Below are 22219 nucleotides of genomic sequence, written 5' to 3'. Positions count from 1 at the left end.
AGAGCAAAGTTACTACCACCTTCTGTGGATGAATCAGGAACCAAGAGATTTGGTGGGGAAATATTTATTATATATTTTTGCACACAGTGCGATGATATTTTGTAGACATGTGTGATGATGTGATGTCATAAATTTTACTTTACTTTACTTTACTTTCGATCCTGATATGCTCCACATCAGTTATCTTTTTGATACGATATCTCCTATCCAAAGAGTCGATAGACTCATGTTGGAAGTGAGTTTAGAAGTTTTGTAACGTTTACTAGTGAAACTAAGTACAAATGCCAACGAGCACGTGGTACATGTTCTACTTGTATGGAATCAGCGGCTACGTAATCTGGCAATCCCATCTTTATAAATGAGCCCACCTTTTCGATTGAGTTCTCAGTGCTGATATAATTAAAATAAGAGCGGCCATCGTTGTGTCGATCTCATGAACGAAGGCAAGAAGTATGGAAAACGATCGAATCACAAACAACAAGGTCTACGGAGCGGCTGCAAGAAGATAATTTCACAATACTAAGTTCCCATTCGTCGTTCGCGCGCGCCGTCAATGCTCGAGCTTTTCAATTTCGTTTTTGTTTTCAATACCAGTCGTTGCTTATATTGATTGTGATGTCACGGTTTGTACGTGATGAACTAAAGATAATTAAATTATTTTCAGGTTAGATAATAGATTACCTCGTCCTTCGACAGAATGTCAATAGCTCTGATGTTTGTCTCGAACTTTTCTCGAACAATCTTATCAGCATTACGGGCATTCGTTAATATACTCTGAAGTAAGGAATCGGGTTACGGTGATCTCATAGCTAAATGACGTAACTTGGGGACAATTATACGCATATCAAAAGAAGTTACGTAACGCTTATGAAGCATGATCAAACTCAACCTAAACGTATAACTGTTTATCGATCTTAACAAGCAAATGAATAATTTCCTGAAAACTCCAGAGAGGAAAAATTGAGGAAAAGTTGACCAAACAAAATACCTGATATTTATCTCCCTGGTCTTTAAAACTCTTGGTCAAGTCTTCACTTTTAGTTCGGTTCCATTTTGCACCAAACGTCCCACGAAGATGTTTGTCGGAAGCTTCTTCGGCATTCAACTCTTTCAGTGTCTCGGCTATGAATGACAAGTATAGAAAATAGAGCATTTATAACGTATTTTGAAAACTTTTTAAATTGTTCACGATTACAGGAGTGTTCCAATTAGTTGTTCACAAACAAAGTAACTTACTAATAATTTCCTCGTTTCGCTGCAAAAGCTGAGGCAGTTCATCAAATGATTGTCGTAGAGACATGAGGCCACCTTTAGTTCTTACGTCACCGGACTTTTCGATAAGAGAAACAGGAATTTCTTTACCACCGAGATCCTCTATTGCAGCTGGCAGATTCATTTGATTCATTGCACTGAAAGTTTCGTAAGTAAGTTCACCTAGCAAACCTTCTTTGGAATAAAGTCGCTTACAATCCCTAGTATGACAGGTTGAACGGTTATTTGGCAACTCGGGGGCTCCAAACATCCCCCTACAAGAAATAACAACACTCATATCTAGACAGAATGAGCACAAAAATCATCTTACTTGTTGAGCTGATTAGTTGCCTCCCTCAGCTTAGTAATCTCCAAGTGTATGAGGTGATCTTTTCTGCTGGCGTACATTGTGGCGGCTTGTTGTACGTTCAGAGGCACCAGCTTGTTGAACACGTCCGACCACCCCTCAACTGAGAAAACATTAGTTCGTTAATTAACATGTTTTTTAAATGGTCAGAAATAAATTTGCGAAACAAGATTAAATTAAATTCAAACACGCCACATTTTTCATAACATCTTAATTTTTGTGTTGAATACCACATCATCCCAACCTCTGCACAACTTGTAAAAATAAACGGAAAATATTTAATGCCTACGTTCGGTTGCTACAGGGGTAGGTTTAGCGACAGGAGCTCGTCCTACAGCCGGCAGGTCGGATATGTTGGGCACTCGCTCGTGATAAATAAATTCGTTATCTTTCTTTGCTGCTGCTTGAGCTCGGTCCACTTTGGATAGGATATCCTGAAGGAAAAATAAAAGTTCAATCTTCTTTTATTGCTGATTGAATAGAAAAATACCAATTTTGCAGATGTGGTTTTATCAATCAATGTCGTCTGTATTGATATAGCGGAACTAAATCAGGCACCCTTGCTCCTTCACTGTAGTTTAAAATTTGAAAATTCAATTGCATAATGATAAAAATAAAAGTGTGTGATGTCTGTTGTGGATGTACATTGTATGTACAAGCTTACATGATACTGCGTCATGTGTAAACATCATGAACAGTTCAGCACACATTACGTTAATCTGTATACAAACAAATGCAATTAAATCATGATTAAATTGATTGATTTATCGTTAACACTGCACAGATAGTTTTCTCTTAAAAAAAGATCAAAGAATTTTCAAGTAAACTTGCTGAGTGTAATCTGAAAACAGTGTGAACATTTTTCACATACCTTTCCTGTGACCTTAGGCCTTATTCCAACCTATAACCAACTTTGTTACTGAACTCGCATGATTCATCAAACTACGTCACGTAAATTTTGGATACTAAAAGGGTGATTCCAACAAAGTCACACCTATTCCTTACCAGAAAATACATTTTACTTAACACCCTGTTAATGGACTTCAAAATCAAACTTTAAATAAAACAAATTAACAATTTCAACAGTATCACTGAGCTAAATGTTACAATTTCAACATGCAGAAAACCTTCGATCTGAAGGTTAAATGCACGTAAAGTGGAGAATGTTATCTGAGTTCGTCATTTGACAACAAGTCGTTTCGTTATTCGTTACAGTCTACAAATTTGACAAAAGAATATGATAACTGCTATCATTCTTCTGATAACATTCCTAAACCGCCCCGTTTTAGGGGAACGTTTTTGGGAACGCGCACACAAGGGGAAATATGTTCACTTTAATATCGACAATAAACCACTTGAACTGGAAACTTCAGTACCGCCCAGTAAAGATGGTCACGTGAATCTACACTTTAGTGACGACAATAACCGTGATAGTGAAGGCGCAGTGATACACATTCTTTACAACAAGTAGCCCCATTTGGAATATTTTATTGTTTCCTGATGTTTAAAAATATGATATTAGATTGTGAGATACAGTTTTTGCTACAATCAATCCCTTCGTAATATATAATAATACATACTGTACCTTCTGGTTCGAGGATTCTGTCGTCAAAATTTGAAAATTCAAATATTTTAGAATACGCCCATTCAAAATTAAAACACCTATATTGTTCTCTCTGAACATGCTGGACGCCTGATTTTTTCAGAGACGGTAGATTATTTAATTTTGCATCTGATCCGAAAAAATGACGTGAAACGGATTAGAAATGACGACGTTATCAAGCATTTTGTGTATCTCGTTAACAAAATTGACTGGGTGATTATGTGACACCGTGACACGACACCTTAATTGGGCAGCCTTAACGATTCCCATAATGTTTAATGGGGTGGTAAACGGGGTGATCTTATCACGTGATCAGGTAAGCCAATCACCTGATCACATGTAATGAATAAACTCGTTATGCAATATGCTTCGTATCTCGGTCATCTGAGAAGCTCTAGTACTCTAATTTTTTTCAGGACAAACGTAATTCGAATGGCCAAACAGAATTAAATAAAATTTAGCTCGATCCGACTATCCAAATTATCAAATAAATGCAAAAATGAACCTTCATTTGAAAACAATTAACTCGAATATTTTTGATTTGACAAATTCCTCGAACCAGTGGTGGTAGTAAGTCGTACCAGAAAGAATTATTTCAATCGGTCACTCAGTGACTGAGCTATTAAGGCCAACGTATGCCCACTGACTTTTGGCCCATCCTGTATATATAATATATATATATATATATACATGTTATTTTACATGTTATTTTACAGCTATTTTACACGTTATTTTACAGCTATATGTGGGATATCTACAAAACCTGTCATAACAGGTCACTTTAAAGCTTTAATATATAATTCGACTTATTCAAAAGCTCCTTTTCAGGTTCGTAATAGGAAGCTGTGAACTCGAAAATGCCTATACTGCTTACACGGAATTCCCTAAGAAATGGGCAATAGTTAAAACCTACGACAAACTACAGATATACTGCGAGGGCAAAGCTGTCGTAACAGTGTCTAAGTATACAGCGAGTCAGGAGTGTCGGGACAAATGGTGGCCGGCTGGCAAGACCTTGAAATGGCTTAAAATAGGGGATAGGGACACAGTAACAAGAAGATACAGATCTCTGAGAGATTCCATGTGCCCTCCGACCCATCAGTTTGTGTTTAGTTCAGGTGACTACTGTTGTAACTCAGAAACAACTACTGCTCTAGATCAGAAACAATCTGATCAGACTGGGATAACAAGTAAGGCTAAAATGCGTGAAGTGGGATTGCCAGCTTGCGAATACGGACAGTTACAGTATCACAACCCTAAGTCGTGCTGTGGAGAGGGTAACTTTATTCAATGTAAGGAGTCACCCTGCATGGACTACGTTTATCAAGACCGTTTGGAAACACAGGAAATCCGCGACTGTAGAGACCGCAAGTACGACCCATATGGTGTGAAGTTTAGAGGAGATTGGAATAAAGATGGCGAGTGTGTTGAGTGGAGGGAAACTTCAGTCAGTCAGGGTGATCCCTTTGACCAGGAAATGGGACTGAATTCCAACAACTGCAGAAACCCCGATCAAGATAACAAAGGACCATGGTGTTTTGTAAGGGACAAGAGTTCGAGCCAACTGCAAAAAGAAATTTGCTATGTGCCTTATTGTGATTTTGGTTCCGTTACTGCCAGTGATGCTCCTCGTACCACTGCAGAACCTACAGAAGATGTAATAATAATAATGATTGAATCGGAGGGACAAGAAGAGAAAGGAACAGAGGGAGAGAAAGAAAAGGAAGATGAGGAAGAAAAGGAAGATGAGGAAGAAAAGGAAGATGAGGAAGAAAAGGAAGATGAGGAAGAAAAGGAAGATGAGGAAGAAAAGGAAGATGAGGGAGAAAGAGCTCTGCGGTTGTTCCATCCTTATCTCACCTCAGTGTACACATTAGGCTACCACGGTGCAGAGGACGCTATTGATGGCAACTTCGATACTTTTGCCCACTCTGATGAGGTTTTCAGCTCATTTGAGGCATCGCTCTCACTTGATATGGATCATGATTTCTTCGTGCACAAAGTTATTGTTTACACTCACTCTGCATTTCAAGACAGGATATGGCACAGTATGTACTATCAAAACGGGTTGGATGTTTCGTTACGGAACACTGACCCGGAGAACATACCGGATGTGTATTGCTCAATCGAACCATACGTTCTCAGATTGGAAAAGTACGAATTCACATGCGATAATAAGATACCTGTTAAGAAAGTGTCTATTACAAACAAATTTGGTGATCAGTATGCGGTGGTAATGAGAGAGGTGGAAGTATACGGGTCCCCGTACAGTCTGGACCTGGATCCTAGCGTTGAACAAAAAAGCTCAATGTACTTGCAAATGGAGGAGGAACCATTGATACTAGTGGACCCAGTATTTTCGACGACCAAGCCGGCCGGTGATTCTACAAGCAGAAAACTTAGACTGGACCAATCGTTGAAGTTGAATATAGAAATGGACTTGAAAACAAAGATTGTACGGAAGATCTCAGTGAAGCAGGCACACCAAGAGCAGTTACAAGCGAGGTCTGATGAACTCTAAGCCTTCAAAACTCTTGAGGTTTTCTTAAGTTTCAACCAATGCTATCATGGACAAAGTGCATATTAAATTATATTGATTAGATAAGATTGTTCGATAAAAATTTAGTTGAGAGTCAGTTCTTTTAAAGAAAGAAATTCACATACTTATCAAATATCGTAACCATAATAATAATATAGTTATTCAGTAATAATAACGAATGCAAGGCCCTCCTTAAGTTTAAAGGTCGATTATTCATACACGACCTGGATAAGGGAGTATTGTTATATTATGCTAAAATGCCCATTTTTGTTAAAATATTTGTTTAATCGTACCTTGAATGAGTGTATCATTTTTTTTCAGTATAATATTTTGTCGCTACTGATGTTTTCGAGAGGTAAATAGCAAATTCAAAATCTGAAACGTGAAAACTTCAGATCTGAGATAGTTAGAACGTAGTTAGTAAATAATCAATAACCCCAGAGCTTATGTTAATCTCACCTTGCATTCGAAGCTTCCAGCACTCTGTTTCACAGCGTCTCCCAGCAGCTTGTGCGCCTCTGTTAACCTGGCTAGTTCCTCCCCGATAGCTTTACTTGCTTTAGCGTTCAGACTCTGCGATACATTGCACACGTCTTATTATTTAACGTACATATTCTGTTATAATATCACGGAAACTCCTAGAAGAAGATTTAAAGAGATGCTCAGACAGCAGCAAGAGTGAGTATTATACTTTTCCGCTACTGAGAGAAAAGTCTTGTCTTTCGCTCCACATGGAAGTCTCATTTTATCATATAAACACGATACTTTATTATTCTTCTAGATTTAAAACTTGATTTTACATATTATTTATTATATGATTTATTGAAGAAACGAAGAAGTTGCAAACCTGGTAGTACTCAGATAGTCCTGACATGTAGTTCTGTTTAGCAAGGCAGATAGCCGTCCACTTGTCCCAGTTAGTTCCTTTCAAGTTTACATTTGACATGGCTTTGTACGCATCTCCGTAGAAGTCAGCAGCTGAACCAGCAAGTCTGCAAGTCACCTGAAGTTGGATTTACTCGTTATTTCTCAGCTAGGGCGGAGTACAAGATGCTTTCTTATGGAATCATGTTTGCTATTTAAAGTGCGTTATCTATATATATTCTAGTAGATATACATATATCCACTAGAATAATATTTTGCGGGAAAATCGAATAAGGAAAATAAGGATTCCTGTTCTTATTGAGGAGTTGAGTCTGATGAAAAATGAAAATGGTAAAAACTGAAAATCAAGTATCCCACCAACCTTCTCCTTCATCTTATCCGCAACTGCTTTGATGTAGATACATTCCTGAGCTTGAGCCTGCATCAGGGTTGTAAGACTAGCGAGTACTTCAGGACTCAGATCAGGTGTCGGTACTTTCTGCATGGTGGGGACCAACTTGTCCCGTAGCTGTGCAAACGCTCCTGACGCTACCTGATAACAGTGATATTTATCAAGAATGTGCTAATTTGATACTTTGGAATGTTGAATAAGGCCAAATCAGTAGTCTAACACTTTACCAGCAGTCGTAAGATTAACAGCACAATGTAATTATAATGTATATAATTATGTAATAAATGCATTTAATTGTAATGTACCTGGAAGTATTTGGCAGCGATTTTGAGTCCGTCGTCAGTGTCAAGGTTCTGAGAAGCTGCTATCTGTGAACTTACAGCGGCGTAGTTGAACAGAACACAGGAACGCTCATACAAACTGTTAGCTGCGCCTGCACGGATACAATGTTACAGGTAAACAGCCAAAAACTTCAAGTGCATATTTGCAGAGGGATTTAGCAGTGAAAATATCTCATCCCTTCTTATAATATCAGCTTACATACTTTACCGAGAAAGTGGGACCTCCCAAGAGTCCAGGTTAATTATGGTTTGACAGTGTACGATGAAGTAATGATATCGGGGGATACTGTGTGGTAGATACACTACCGTAATTTACTTGTCACTGATAACTTATTACTGTCCGCACTCACAGCTCATTCTTTATTCAACTGTTATTCAATATCTTAATACCATCCATATCACGTGTCATACACACCACGTGTCATATACACCACGTGTCATACACAGTACACACCACGTGCCATACACACCACGTTCCATACACACCACGTGCCATACACACCACGTGTCATACACACCACGTGTCATACACACCACGTGTCATACACACCACGTGTCATACACACCACGTGTCATACACACCACGTGTCATACACATTACACACCACGTGTCATACACACCACGTGTCATACACACCACGTGTCATACACACCACGTGTCATACACATCTGCCTAATTTCAAATCTTGTCAACAATACTGAATATAGTGTAGCTGTATTTAAATTAGTTTATAGTAATAATCTCGGTGAGTAAGTTAAAAAGTAAACAATGACAAGTGAAAACACTGGATGTATTGTCTTTTAAATGAGGAATAAGTTTAAAGTTGGTACAGTAAAATAACATGCATGTATATATACATAATTTATATTGTATATTATTTTTATTAACGCATAACGAGTTGGGTAACAAGATTGCAAGGTTTGGGCTAGTTATTATTTGAAAACTGATGTTGATATGATTGACATTTGATTTTCGCGATCGATTGGTCTTTACTGATTGGTCTCTACTGAAATTTGTCACGTGTCAAGACAAAATTGTGACATCTAGAAAATATCTAAAGAATAAATAATCAGTACTTACTTCCACGTTTGCCGCTAAACACAGAATCCTTGTAGAAAGAATCGTACCACGTGAAGGTCACGTGTATCTGAAAATAATTTATTTTTACTAGAATCTAGAATATCTGACATTCGATCAATGAATTCAACTTTTTGGCCAGTGTTCAATATCTAAACTTTAAACACGGACTACGCTATACTATGTGAAAAACTAGGTCGAGCGATTGACTAGTACTACATTGACAAGAATGTAATGTAAACTGTTAAAATATGCAGACATGTTGGATGCTAACTAAAAATTCGCACAATAAAAACCTGATTCTCGTTTATTGGGAGTTTGCAGTCCATGGCAGACATTTGAAGGTAATATCTAAGGAGTTGCTCGGCACCCTTTTCCGACTTCTCCACCGCGAGAATCTTCTCTCTCATCTTACTTACATCGTCAACTCCTAGTGACATCTCCTGAAAATAATAGGATTGTTGATGATATTACATAACATTTCTTCAGCTCGAAGAACAGGAATATTTTAGATTGTGCTCATTAATCAGATGTTTTCTAGAATTTTTATTTGTTTTAAACATAAATTATGTAATATGACAAAACAAAAGTGTCTTACATTTCCTGGACAACTGACAAGAGAATCTAAAGGAATGAACTCATAAGATATCTAACTCATACGAAATCTAAGTTCGAGTACAATGTGCAATGTATATTGTACATAATAGATAATATAGATATGTACAATGTATATTGTATAGTAACATAGCGTATCACAACCTACCTCTTGTTGTTCCGGGAAAGCTCCCATGATAAATGTCATGAGCGGACGATGGAGGTTAGCGCGGTCCCCTTTCTTAGGGTCAATTGCTATCATCCCAGTCATAGCCCCAACCGACATGACTACCTATCATATAAAAATATGTTAATGAGATACCCTACAAAATTCGAAAATGTATTTATTTTTATAAAATAACAGGCGAAGGTTATAATCTACCAAGTTCAGCTAACAGCTATTTGATTAATGAATGAACATTCATCTTCAGCACATTGCAGTTACATATATATTGGTTTATCAAATATAAAAAATTTCATTTAAAACATAATAAATAAGATTTAAGATACACACAAAATTTAGCAAAGCAATCTGTTGATCATTTTAAACTCATTGTTTTCTCGTTTGAGGGTCACACCATTTGTATTTAAATCTGCTTATCCGAGTAAATAAATATGCAGACTTCTCAGTATTTTATCTTCGGGATCACATGGAGTCAATATAACAAGCTCAGGAAGTTTTCTGCAGAATCAAGTCCTCGGAGAATTCCCAGAGCTTTTTCTGAATGTTAGAATTACATGCAACATCCTCAAGGGCATTCTTCTTACAATCCCCATAATACTGGCCACTCTCTAACCCATCCTCAACAGAGCAATACACATGAGTCTGAGCCCCTTCTGCTGGAGTCCTGATTATCAAGGGTAGTACTCGACCCAGAATAGACAAAATAAAGCTCTGTGGTTTGACATAACGAGCAAGACTGGTATAACAAAGACCAGGATGAAGGGATAATGATTGTATTTCAGGATGCTTTATAGCTAGTTCCTTGCTGTGATATATTTGAGCAAGCTTACTAGTCGAATAAAGGCTTCGGTACATATCTTTATCTAAAACTTCTGGTACTTTAATAAGCTTTTCCAAATCGTACGGATCTATTTTTCCTCGAGTGTACAGACCAGAGCTAACATTGATAACTTTTTGCAGTGAATATTTCTGAATCATAAGATTGGTGAGATAAAAGTGAGCCAAGTAATTGGTAGCAAATGTTTGCTCCAAACCATCTACACTTTCAGGAACAGGACTTCCCCAGAGAGCAGCATTGTTGATAAGAATGTCCACTTTGTCCACTGTCAACTCATCAACAAACTCTTTAGTTTTAGCAAGGGAAGAGAGATCAAGGTGCCCATATTTAATCTGAAATGTCAATTGTCCTGTTATTTAACATGAAAAAGTAAAGTAAATTATATGCATTTAGTGTATCTACCGAAAACCCCTATTTACCACAGCCATTTCTCCCAATTGTACAATTAAATGCGATCAATCGAAACCGTGATTTACAGCGAACCCTGATTTATTACAGTTTTTTCTTTTCCCCAAACTAAGCGGTAAATCACGGTTGTACTGTACCATTAATTTGACTACTTACAGTTAGCATTCTGTAATCTATATTAATATTTTAAGTGGGTAGAGTGAATATGAACTTACCTCTGGGCTTTCAGGAAATTCTGCCCTTACTTCTTTTATAACAGCCATAGATTTATCAAGTGTACGGCATGCTATTATAACATTGGCATTCCTGCGAGCAAGCTCTCTTGCTGCAGCAGCTCCAAGACCACTGTTACCTCCTGTTATCAACACAGTTAAACCTGAGAGATAGTTGCTATAAATATAATTTTTCACAATCAATTTATGAGATTCCAATCAAGATTACTTCATTTTTTAAAGCTTGCTTATAGATACGTCTTATACTAAAGTTTAATCAAAGTCTATACTTATAGTCAGAAAAGCTAATCTAGGAAAATTGTGATGAAGTAAACCATCAAGTGTCTTCTGATTGTTCCAACAGTTCTTTGGTTTCAATTTTCTTCTTGCTGCTAAAGCTCCCACTGCACATAGAACAACAGTACCAGCCAAGGCATATGAGGCACCAGTAACCAGATAAGAAAGGTAGCCTCTGTCACTCATGATAGTATTTAATTAGTGGCCATCCTTAATTGTATAATCAGTGTAAAAGGGGAAGTAAGGAAATTATTAAGCCTTTTCAATCTTGATGAAAGATTACCCTGTCAATTTTTTTTGCACAGTAGAATAACACATGTGTGACAGCCATATTATGCGATGGGTTTTTTTCAACATACTAGGAGATATTTAAATTTGCAAACTATAATCATCTTATCTATTTGACTGAACCTAGAGTGCATACACAATATCGAGAAAGATCTTTTCAGAAATTCGGCCCTAAATTATGGAATGAACTACCATTTGAGATTGAGAATTGTACAACATTGGACTCTTTTAAAGTGTATCTGAAAACATTTCTTTTCAAACGTGCTCATAATATTGTAAGTAAAACAAAATTTAAGTAAAACAAAATTTAAATTTTATTGCCATTACAATGAATAATGATATCATAATAAATATAAGTAGACATCCGATAATAAATTTGTTACATCCATTACAATCCAAGATGTCAGCCGACTAACAAAAATAAAGAAAGCTAGCATGTTTATAGTTTTTCTAACGAGCATACTTAGGCTGTACGGAAATAGCTTTAATTCTAATCTTAATATATTTAATCTTTAATATTTTTCAATCCTAGTTTTCCCTAATTGGTTCTACTGGAAAATACATACACATTATCGATTATTTAGTGTATCAAGTCTAATTACCCTTATCTGGTTTAGAATATAAATGTGGGTTGCTTTTTCAAGTTTTATTGTGTCTTGAACTGTTTTCGTGGCACACCTGTGCATTTTAAGTTGTTGTGCCACTATAATATAAAAGTTTAAATTATTATTATTATTATTTAAATAAGAAGTCATTTATCATCTGTATACTAAAAGTTATTATCAAGTCATATTGTGTGATGCATACAAATGAAGTTAAAATTTTTATAGCAAATAGAAATTCTGTATTTTACATATAAGTCAATGAATAATTTAAATAACTTTAACCAGCGCTTTCATTAGGGCATATGACATTTTAACATTTTAAAAGGCTTTGTATGTTTGAGCTTATTATGTTCCAAATAATTCATAATCTGAATCTTTGGTGAAATATTGCGATCGAGAAGGTGAAAATAAAAGTTTTTTTTGTATGCAAAATTTTGTCAATCCAGCATCGGCAATATTTACTATACTATTTTTAAATAAATTGTTCAAACAATATACATAGATAACTACAACAAGGGTAATTGTCTAGCTATGAGGTTAGACACCCTCGAAAATGAATTAACCATGAATACAATAAATTGAATTTTATAATGTATTATTTGATAATTTGTATGTAGATTTTAGATGAAAATAGATCTGAAGGTTACAACTTAATTTTGGTGTATCAGGAGGTGGACTATAGACTTTTATTGTGAATGACTTATCTAATCAAGACTCAAGAGCTAGTACTTCAAAACTACTTGCATTGAGTCTGAATGTAATTTTTACGATTTGCACTTTCCCACGTCTCGCGCCCACGTAAAGAATAAATTATAAATTATAAACATGAAACAAATGCATGCGGAGGAAAGGCAAGCTTTGAATTTGCATTAATAACAAATAAACCCAACACTTAACTTAAATGATGTAAAATGAATTTGCCTTTCACATAACCATGTGCTTTCGCACCACTGAGGGCGCACTTGTTTCACAATAAGCGCCGGGAGGCGGGCGCGCGCCACTGCAAGCGCAAGAGCTCTGATAGAGCAAAATTCTCCTCACGCGACGTTGTTTACTCATTACTGGGCTTGCTCTATCCAGAGCCCTTGCGCTTGCAGTAGCGCGCCCGCCTCAGGCCTTGACTTGTGAAACAAGCGAGCCCGAAGTGGCGCGAAAGCACATGGTTAGGTGAATACTGGGCCACGCTCAGCCTGTCATTCCGCCTAATCTCTATTGTTTATGAACATGATAGCGGATAGCCTGAGGTCCCCAGGTAACACGTTGTAAGCGGTTTGTAACCTATAGCTATTTAGACGCGTGCCGAGTTGAACTAGTCGACAGTCTTAATTGACAATATCAATTCTTCGCAGCTCAGCGAGGCTTGTTGTTATGTATTGTATATTTGATATATATTGCTGATATATATTGTATTTGAATAAATGGTTAATTATATATTGTTCAGGTTTTGATGGGAAACTAGTGTATGACTTGTCCAACAATAACGCAAGCACATAACATAACATGGTGTCAGAAGTGGGATCTGAACCCACGCCCACATTCGTTAGAGGATTTTTCGAATGTACCCAGTATGAAAATGACCAGCCTTTCGACCAGTGGGTAGAAGAATTTGAAGACTCAATGCTTGCAAATTTTGGGGAAATAGACGACAGGCGAAAGAAAGCCATTTTGATGCAGCTGTGTGGGGGAGCCGTGAAAAAATTTGTATCAAGCCTAAGCAATGAAGCGAAAGCTTCATACAAGTTGATCAAGGTCGAGATCATCAATAAATTTAGACATACTGCAAACGAGACGGTAGAAAGACACATTTTTAACACAATGGACCAGGAAGAAGAGGAAACCATTGAAGCATTTCAAATGAGGCTTCGAATGCAGGCTAAGAAATGCAACTACACGATCCCGCCAAGAGAAATAGAAATCGATCTAGAAGGTGGAGAGAAGAAAAAGATCAAACTTGAAGCAGAGGACATATCAGAGAGCCTCATCAGAGACAGGATCGTAGTAGGAGTGTCTAACCGAGCCACGAAAACAAGGCTTCTTAGAGAACACAACCTCACACTGGAAACTGCAGTCAAAATTGTTAAAACCCAGGAGATGGCAGACAAGAGGATTCAAACACTGCTAGCTACAACTAACGCCAGCATAAATGCCATCGGGAGGAAAAGACCCAGACCTCAAAACGAACCATCAAAACCTCAAGTTAACAAGAGATACAAACCGCAAAACTCACAAGGAAAATGTGGTTATTGTGGGAACCAACACCAGTTTGGAAACCCTGAGCACTGCCCAGCGTATCGACGGACATGTTCAAAATGTGGAATGAAGAACCATTTCGCCAAGGTTTGCAGATCTAAAAGAAAGATCGACATGATCCACCAAGATTTTTGCGACCCTTCCGAAGAAGATCTAGATGCAGTGATGAACGAAGACGACAAAGATGACAGCATCTACACCTCGGAACTCAACATTGGTGCTATCTCGGTAAGTCAACGAGCAGTTGAAGAAATCAAATGTAGGGAATGGACTGAGCAAATTCTTTTAAATGGTAGAAAAACTCTTTGCAAAATTGATACTGGTGCTGAATGCAATGTTATCTCTAGTGTAGTGTTAAAATCGATTGTATCAAACCCCAAAATTAGAGATACTAGTATTAGATTAAAAGCTTATGGAGGAACTGGAATAACCTCTTTAGGTACTATATTGCTTAATTGTGAGATAAACGGTAATAAGCACAGAGCTGAATTTCATGTTGTACCATTTCTAGCCAGATCTATTCTAGGTTTAGAATCATTGATCAGACTCAATCTCATTAACCCGTTTGCGAGTGTACCACCGACCACAACCAGCTCGTCTAATCCAGTTCACACTAACCCCACAACACCTCATCACAGACCTTCACATCAATTTCAGGTTGATATTCTCTCTGGTAGACAAAGTCTAAGGGAGAAGAAAGAAGCAACACCCAAGACAAAGTCCCAACACGAAGATAAGATACGAGACCTGATGAAAGATCACGAAGATGTTTTCAAAGAAGACACGATTGGCTGCCTGTCAAACGTAAAATCGAAGATCAAGTTGAAAGACGGTGCACAACCAGTTCAACATGCGGCAAGAAAGCTAGCCTTCTCGATCCACACCGAAGTCCAAGAGGAACTGGAGAGGATGCTGAAGCTTGGAGTGATAACGAAAGTTGACGAACCCACAGATTGGGTGAACTCGATGGTGGTTGTAAAACAACCAGAGAAGCTAAGAATATGTCTTGACCCCACGGATCTGAACAGATGGGTCATGAGAGAACACCACCATTTGCCTACCCCAGAAGAAACGTTATCAAAGATAACAAATGCAAGATGTTTCAGCAAACTAGACCTCAAAAGTGGATATTGGCAGCTCCCCCTCGAAGAGAAATCCAGCAAGCTGACCACGTTCAACACTCCATTTGGAAGGTACCGATACCTTCGTCTTCCTTTCGGACTGAACAGCGCAAATGAAATATTCCAGAAGAGAATGACAGAAAAATTCGAAGGTTTCCCAGGCGTGTTGATAATATTTGATGATATCCTCGTATTCTCTAACACCTTCGAAGAGCACACGGCCAGGCTTGGAGCTGTGTTAGAACGATGCAGCCAAGTAGGAATAAGGTTGAACAAAAAGAAGTGCAAATTCCTGTGTGACGAGGTGAAGTATATCGGACACATTATCACACCGGAAGGACTCAAACCCGACCCAGAGAAGATTGTCGCGATAACTCAGATGCCTGCACCAGCAGACAAAAAAGGAATCCAGAGATTCCTGGGCATGGTAACGTATCTGGCCCGATATATTCCAAACCTCAGTGAAAAGACACACCACTTGAGGACCATGCTCCACAAAGACAAAGTATTCTGCTGGAATTTCGAGCAACAGAAGGCATTTGACGATCTCAAGAAGGACCTTACAGATGATACAGCTCTGGCACATTATGATGTCACCAAACCCGTTGAGATACACACAGATGCATGCCAAGCTGGTTTGGGAGCCTGTCTCTTACAGCAAGGAAAACCAGTAGCATATGCTTCAAGATCACTGACTGAAACAGAGAAGCGGTATGCAAATATTGAAAAGGAGCTACTATCAGTTGTATTTGGCTTAGAGAGGTTCAACCAATACGTGTATGGGAAACACGTGCAGGTATATACAGACCACAAGCCTCTGACTCCGATATCCATGAAACCAATTCATGCAAACCCAGCCAGATGCCAGCGCCTCCTGCTCAGACTACAGAAGTATGACTACAAGCTATCCTACAAACCAGGTAAAGATCACGTCATACCAGACACCCTTAGTCGTGCCACAGTTCCAATTTCCACTCACGACACTGTTTTAGAGCGAGAATGTGATCTTAATGTACACATGATTGTAGAGACTGTAAAGAGTTCGATGCAAATGAAACATAAACTTAAAATAGAAACGGCTAGGGATCCTTGTTTAGCTAAAATCACTGAATATATCACCAATGGGTGGCCAGATGACACACGGCAATGTGATCCAAATGTTACTCCGTATTGGTCAATGAAAGACCAACTGTCAGTTTTTGACGACTTAGTTCTGTTTGATGATAGAATTGTAATTCCAAAGGTTTTGCAAAATGATATTCTGAGAAAGTTGCATGACACACACCAGGGTCGTGTTAGATGTAAAGCTTTAGCTAGAAAGGGAGTATATTGGAGAAATATTAATTCAGATATCGACAATATGGTCGACAAATGTACTGAGTGTCTAAGTACACGGAAGCTTCCGATGAAAGTTGAACTCAAATCGCATAGTGTTCCATTGAGACCATTTGAGAAAGTAGGAGCAGATATTGTTACTGTTATGGGTCGGAAATATCAAGTTGTCATAGATTACTTTACCAAATGGATAGAAGTTAGCGAGTTATCTAGAAATCCGACGTCTGACCAACTTATTTCACATTTTAAGTCTATATTTGCCCGTTTTGGTATTCCTGATATAGCTTTTTCAGACAGAGAACCAATATACGCGTCGGTGGTAATGAGGAAGTTTTGTGAGAAATATGATATCGATAAGTGTTTTAGTTCCGCACGATACAGTCAATCTAATGGGCAGATTGAACGAGCTATTGGGCACGTTAAGAACATTATTACACGATGTAAAGGTAATTTAGATAATGTTAATATGTGTTTACTAGACTATAGAGCGACTCCATTGAGCCCTCAATTGGGAAGCCCCCATAATCTATTAATGGGAAGAGATGTTAAGACAAATTTGCCATATTTACAAAGCTCATTGGTAACTGAGAGAGACTGCAAAAACCGTAAATTATTACTCGATAGACAAGCAGCAAGTGCTCAATATTATAATAGAAATGCTACTAAATCTTTTGATATGTGTAACCCGGGTGATATAGTGATTTACAAAGACGGGAAATCTGACAAGACTTGGCGCCAAGCCAAAGTTGTGTCTGTTGACCGCAAATTTCGCTCATACACCCTTCTGAACAGTGTTGGAAATGTTATCACGAGAAACAGATCCATGGTAATCCAGGATAAAACTGGTAGAGGATTCTCGGCTTCTCATGATAAGTTCTTCGATACTCTTCAGACCCCCAGCCCACTGGAAGTACCAAAAAGTTGTGACCCCCGACTGATTCCAAAACCCATACTAGCGCCAAAGGCACAAACAGAAACTCCCAAACCAAACCCCTGCAGCACCCCAGCCAAATTAAAGAAGACCATTACTGTCCCTGTTACAAAATCTAATATGCCACCCGCGATAGCTAAGGAGTACAAACTTAGGTTATATGCCGAGAGGCATAATACTCAGCCGGTAACGTTGAGACGGTCTGAGAGATTAGCGGGGAAGGCTGCCAAATAGTTTCTTTTTATAAGTGTAGAGTTAGATACGGTTAAAGAATCTAGTATACGGATGTTTTTATATTTATTACCATTAAACGAGACAATTTTAAGTAAATTCAGTTTTTAGTTTTTCCAGATTTTTAATTTATTTTAAATTATTTTGATTCCACAACATTGTGTGTGCGAATAGATGTGAGAACAAAGAGATTTTGGAAAGGAGATGGAAGGCGCGAGCGCCTAACGCACTATTCCTGTGAAATTGTTGAAGGACGTAGGCACTTGCGCAGAGATAGCGCGCGCACGCGCATAGCGTGTGACGTGTCTTTATTTCGTTAGTTCCCAAAGAGGGAGATGTTATGTATTGTATATTTGATATATATTGCTGATATATATTGTATTTGAATAAATGGTTAATTATATATTGTTCAGGTTTTGATGGGAAACTAGTGTATGACTTGTCCAACAATAACGCAAGCACATAACATAACACTTGTCATACGTTGAATGATCACCCGCCGCGCACGATCAAGTGCGCGGCTCCCCCCTGTATCGTCAGGACGATAGTGAAACGACCGTGGGTGTCGCAACGTGATACAAGGCGAGGCCCATTAGCGCATCTCGCCGATCTGCGAGAAACATTATTGGATGCGCGCGGCGCGGCCCAGTAACGCTACAACGACGGTCTTGGAACAAATATTTTAAGAGTATCACCCGTTTTCACATAGCCATGTGCCTTTTGGCCCCAAAGGTTTTGCTCTATTACGGGTAAACCTAGGATGCTGCAGATTCAACTCTGTACATTCAGACCGTCTGTGCGTGGTGAAGAGCCACATCCTGCTCGAGGTGGGGCTGCATGCAACTTCAGTGATGGAGTTGTAACTGAACACAGCGGATCTAGGGGTGCACCCCCTAAAAAAAGCCGGGCATCCTCAGAACAAGCTCGTGATGATGGTGATTTGGGTTAATGAAGATGTAACAGATTCCGGAACTATGGGAGCACCATCTGTCATCTTTCCGTTTTATTTACTGTATGTGGGAACATCTACTGATGAAGTAGCTATCAAGAGAGCCATTCCAGTGGCGCAGGTGGCTCACGTGTCACATAGCCAACAGAAAAGAAACATGATGAATAGTTCTTACAGCACTAGGGTATCAGCCCCTACTTTTGTTTCTGGACGTGAAGGTGGTAATGATTTCACCAACTTAAATCCGAATGGAAGGTTGGTGAATGATGAGCCTAATCAACCTGAAACACCCAACATAAACGAAAACAACAAAAAAAGTTTATTTTCATGTACCGACATTACCTGGGTAGGCACTCTTAACACTAGAACGATAAGAACTGCTCAGAGGAAACTGGAGATGGTACATCTTTTCGAGAAGAGTGGAGCAGAGATTGTAGGTATCCAAGAGCACAGGATAGTCCATGAAGAGCCTGTCAAAGTAGAGAGAGTTGGCAAGAGCAGCTATCTAATTACTTCATCAGCTACTAGGAATCGGGCCCAGGCAGCAGTGGGCGGAGTGGGATTCATCCTAACTAGCAAGGCATTTGACGCAACTACGGAGATAACACCAGTAACGGAGAGAATCCTTAAGATATCTCTAAATGGTAATCCTAAACCAACCTTCGTCTGTGTCTACGGACCTACGGAGGCAGATAGTGTAGAAGCAGCAGAGAAGTTTCATACCGATCTAAGGTGTGCAGTCTCACAGATCCCTGCTCACAACTTCTTGGAGGTGATTGGGGATTTTAACGCTCACCTATCAAAGAGGGACGAGAATGACTTCGGTTGGTATTTCCATGAGAGAACCAACAGAAATGGGGAGCTGCTTCGGGATACTGCCCTGGAATGTAATCTGGAGATTACAAACACCAGGTTCAGGAAGAAGCGGGGTAAGATGTGGACTCATCTATCGGATGGAACCCTGAATAAGTCTCAGTTAGACTTTATTCTAGTGAGGAAGAAGTGGAGGAACAGTGTCAAAAATACTGAAGTCTACAGCTTTTTTAGTACACTGGGTACTGATCATAGACTTGTTTTGTCTAAGATCAAGCTATCTCTTCGACGAGCAAAAAAGCAACCCAAGAAAACCTGGTATAATTGGGGAGCACTTAAATCGGATGAAGACCTACAGAAGAGATATGCAGTAGAAGTCAAGAATCGGTACTCTGCTTTATGCGAGCAAACCGATGAAAGTGAGGTTACGGAACTGTATGGGCATTTTGTTGATGCGATTGCTGATACCAACAAAGCCATACTGCCTAAGAGAGAAAAGATTAAAGAAGAGACGTGACGATTTCACGGGTGATCAGCGAGTTCAAAGCGTGCGTACAGCCTTGCAGCAAGCAGAGACTGTCTATCACCGGGAGCCTAGTGAAGACAGTCGACTGTCTGTTAAGCTACTAAAAACTGAACTGGATCAGGTGTACCAGGACATCTTTGAAGAAGATCTAGTTGCCAAGGTTAGAAGGGTCGAAATGGCTGCAGACAGATGCAAAAACAAAGAAAGTTGGAATGTCATAAATGAGATAACTGGCAGGAAGGCCAAGGGGGCAACTCAAATAAGGGGCAACGGAGCCGAAGAAAGGAAGAAAAATTGGCTTGGGCATTTCACGAATCTGTTAGGGAGTATACCGGATGTGGAAAACGAGCATCCTAGGATCGAGACTCAATTTGAAGGACTCAACATCAGTACAGAACCTTTTACTGTGGATGAGCTTAAAGCTGCTAAACACAGGATAAAAGAAGGTAAAGCACCAGGTGATGACGGCATACCACCTGAAGTCCTCAAAAGATGCGACCTGGATGAAATCGTGCTGTCCTTCTGCAACAAAGCCCTGACAGATGGTATTGCGCCAGATCAGTGGAGGATAAGTAACATCATCCCGGTTCCCAAAAAGGGAGACTTGACCAACCCTGGAAACTGGAGGGGGATATCTTTGACTTCTCTCGTAGCTAAGACTCTTAATAGAATGGTGCTTAATAGGATCCAGCCGGCTATAGAGGGGGTACTTAGGGACACTCAGAATGGTTTTCGGGAAGGACGGTCTACTACTAGTCACATCTTGGCACTCAGAAGGATTCTAGAGGGGGCTAGATAGAGAAATTTACCGGTAGCTATGGTGTTTGTTGATTTTAAGAAGGCCTTTGATTCACTTCACCGGGGAATTTTGATGCAAATACTAAAGGCCTATGGAATACCGGACAGTATTGTAGATATCATTAATCTTCTCTATGTCAACACGAAGGGCAAAGTTATAACACCAGATGGGGATACCGAGCTATTTGATATCCTGGCAGGAGTTCTTCAAGGGGATACATTAGCACCATACTTGTTCATTATAGCCCTTGACTATTGCATGAGACAAGCCTTAAGCAAGCATCCTGAAATAGGATTTACCATTAACCCATTAGGGACGATAGGGTCGTTTTTATGATCCACCTTTTCTAGAGGACAAACCAAATTACTAAACGCTATAACGAATCTATAGCATATATGCTCAAAATTTATTGGGCTACATTATATGTAGCCCAATAAATTTTGAGCATAATATATGCTATAGATTCGTTATAACGTTTAGTAATTTGATTTGTCCTCTATAAAAGGTGGGTATATAAACGACCCTATCGTCCCCAATGGGTTAAGCCTTATCGGAGTAGGAGAGTCAAGGCGGAGAAGATAACAGACACTGGTTTTGCAGATGACATTGCTCTGATAGCAGATACTGTAAAGGAGGCAGAGATGCTGATGCTAGAGGTAGAAAGAGTTGCTGCTACAGTGGGACTTAGAATGAATGAAGGGAAAACCAAATTCATTACTCAGAACATCGAGAACCCTGATACCATCAAGTCCCTGGGTAACAACACAATAGAGCACGTGGAAGACTTTACCTATCTTGGTTCTAGAATCAGAGACAGTGAGAGTGATATCAGGGTTAGGAAAGGAAGAGCATGGGGAGCATGCCACACTCTCAAAAAACTTTGGAAATCTAACCTTAGAAAGTCTATCAAGACCAGAGTGTTCACAGCACTAGTCGAGTCGGTGCTTCTATACGGTTCTGAGACTTGGACTATGACGAAAAGGCTGGAGAAGATGGTTGATCGTTGCTATACACGAATGTTAAGAATGGCCCTTAAAATCAATCAATATCGAGACCATGTCAGCAACCACAGTCTGTACGGTGATCTTCCTAAAGTCAGCTCCAAGATAACCCAACGAAGACTCAGACTTGCAGGTCATGCTCACCGACATCCGGAGCTGACACTGAACAAACTGATCCTCTGGAAGCCGAGTCATGGGCATACTAACAGGGGGCGACCTTACCTAATACTACTAGATAACCTAAAAGCAGATACTGGGCTGAAATCAGTAGATGAGATAGCTAGACTGATGGAGGACAGAAAGCTGTGGAGAACTGTTGTCAATGGATCTCGGGAATACTACCCGCCTTAAGTCAAGTAAGTCAAGTCATGTGCCTACGCGT

General features: G+C 39.2%; 5 protein-coding genes across 12 annotated transcripts in view; 3 read left to right on the top strand and 2 right to left on the bottom strand.

Annotated features, from left to right (window-relative positions):
* LOC134811620 (programmed cell death 6-interacting protein-like) overlaps positions 1-22219 on the bottom strand; it is a 118208-nt gene that overhangs the window by 11758 nt on the left and 84231 nt on the right. For 4 of the 8 annotated variants that reach the window (XM_063818608.1, XM_063818611.1, XM_063818613.1 and 1 more), the window contains exons 2-14: positions 9219-9341; positions 8752-8898; positions 8459-8525; positions 7342-7469; positions 7007-7177; positions 6608-6763; positions 6220-6333; positions 2490-2519; positions 1908-2052; positions 1583-1721; positions 1237-1409; positions 989-1122; positions 682-774 (exon numbers count right to left, since the gene is read on the bottom strand). In XM_063818608.1, the coding sequence (XP_063674678.1) occupies positions 682-774; positions 989-1122; positions 1237-1409; positions 1583-1721; positions 1908-2052; positions 2490-2519; positions 6220-6333; positions 6608-6763; positions 7007-7177; positions 7342-7469; positions 8459-8525; positions 8752-8898; positions 9219-9335 (1614 nt within the window). In that variant the 5' untranslated portion in view covers positions 9336-9341. The remainder of the gene's footprint in view (positions 1-681; positions 775-988; positions 1123-1236; positions 1410-1582; positions 1722-1907; positions 2053-2489; positions 2520-6219; positions 6334-6607; positions 6764-7006; positions 7178-7341; positions 7470-8458; positions 8526-8751; positions 8899-9218; positions 9342-22219) is intronic. The other 4 variants (XM_063818609.1, XM_063818614.1, XM_063818612.1 and 1 more) reach the window with 1 other exon arrangement.
* Positions 2806-5818, top strand: LOC134811622 (uncharacterized). Its single transcript, XM_063818617.1, has 2 exons — positions 2806-3085; positions 4050-5818. Exons 1-2 carry the CDS (start codon positions 2856-2858, stop codon positions 5740-5742), a joined length of 1923 nt encoding a protein of 640 aa, XP_063674687.1. The 5' UTR covers positions 2806-2855; the 3' UTR covers positions 5743-5818.
* On the bottom strand, positions 9557-11241 carry LOC134811625 (retinol dehydrogenase 12-like). Its single transcript, XM_063818621.1, has 3 exons — positions 11027-11241; positions 10695-10855; positions 9557-10403 (listed from the first exon to the last, which is right to left on the bottom strand). The coding sequence occupies exons 1-3, from the start codon at positions 11172-11174 to the stop codon at positions 9720-9722; spliced, it is 993 nt and encodes a 330-aa protein (XP_063674691.1). The 5' UTR covers positions 11175-11241; the 3' UTR covers positions 9557-9719.
* LOC134826373 (uncharacterized) lies at positions 13382-18103 on the top strand. The gene is made up of 2 exons (XM_063838720.1): positions 13382-14359; positions 16881-18103. The coding sequence occupies exons 1-2, from the start codon at positions 13382-13384 to the stop codon at positions 16908-16910; spliced, it is 1008 nt and encodes a 335-aa protein (XP_063694790.1). The 3' UTR covers positions 16911-18103.
* On the top strand, positions 18682-20028 carry LOC134826372 (craniofacial development protein 2-like). Its single transcript, XM_063838719.1, has one exon. It carries the CDS (start codon positions 18682-18684, stop codon positions 20026-20028), a length of 1347 nt encoding a protein of 448 aa, XP_063694789.1.

The sequence above is a fragment of the Bolinopsis microptera genome, chromosome 2 (assembly GCF_026151205.1).
Source record: "Bolinopsis microptera isolate Bmic1 chromosome 2, MBARI_Bmic_1.0, whole genome shotgun sequence".
Classification (NCBI taxonomy): domain Eukaryota; kingdom Metazoa; phylum Ctenophora; class Tentaculata; order Lobata; family Bolinopsidae; genus Bolinopsis; species Bolinopsis microptera.
The sequence above is the reverse complement of the archived record's forward strand: the minus strand, read 5'-3'. Positions and strand labels throughout refer to the sequence as shown.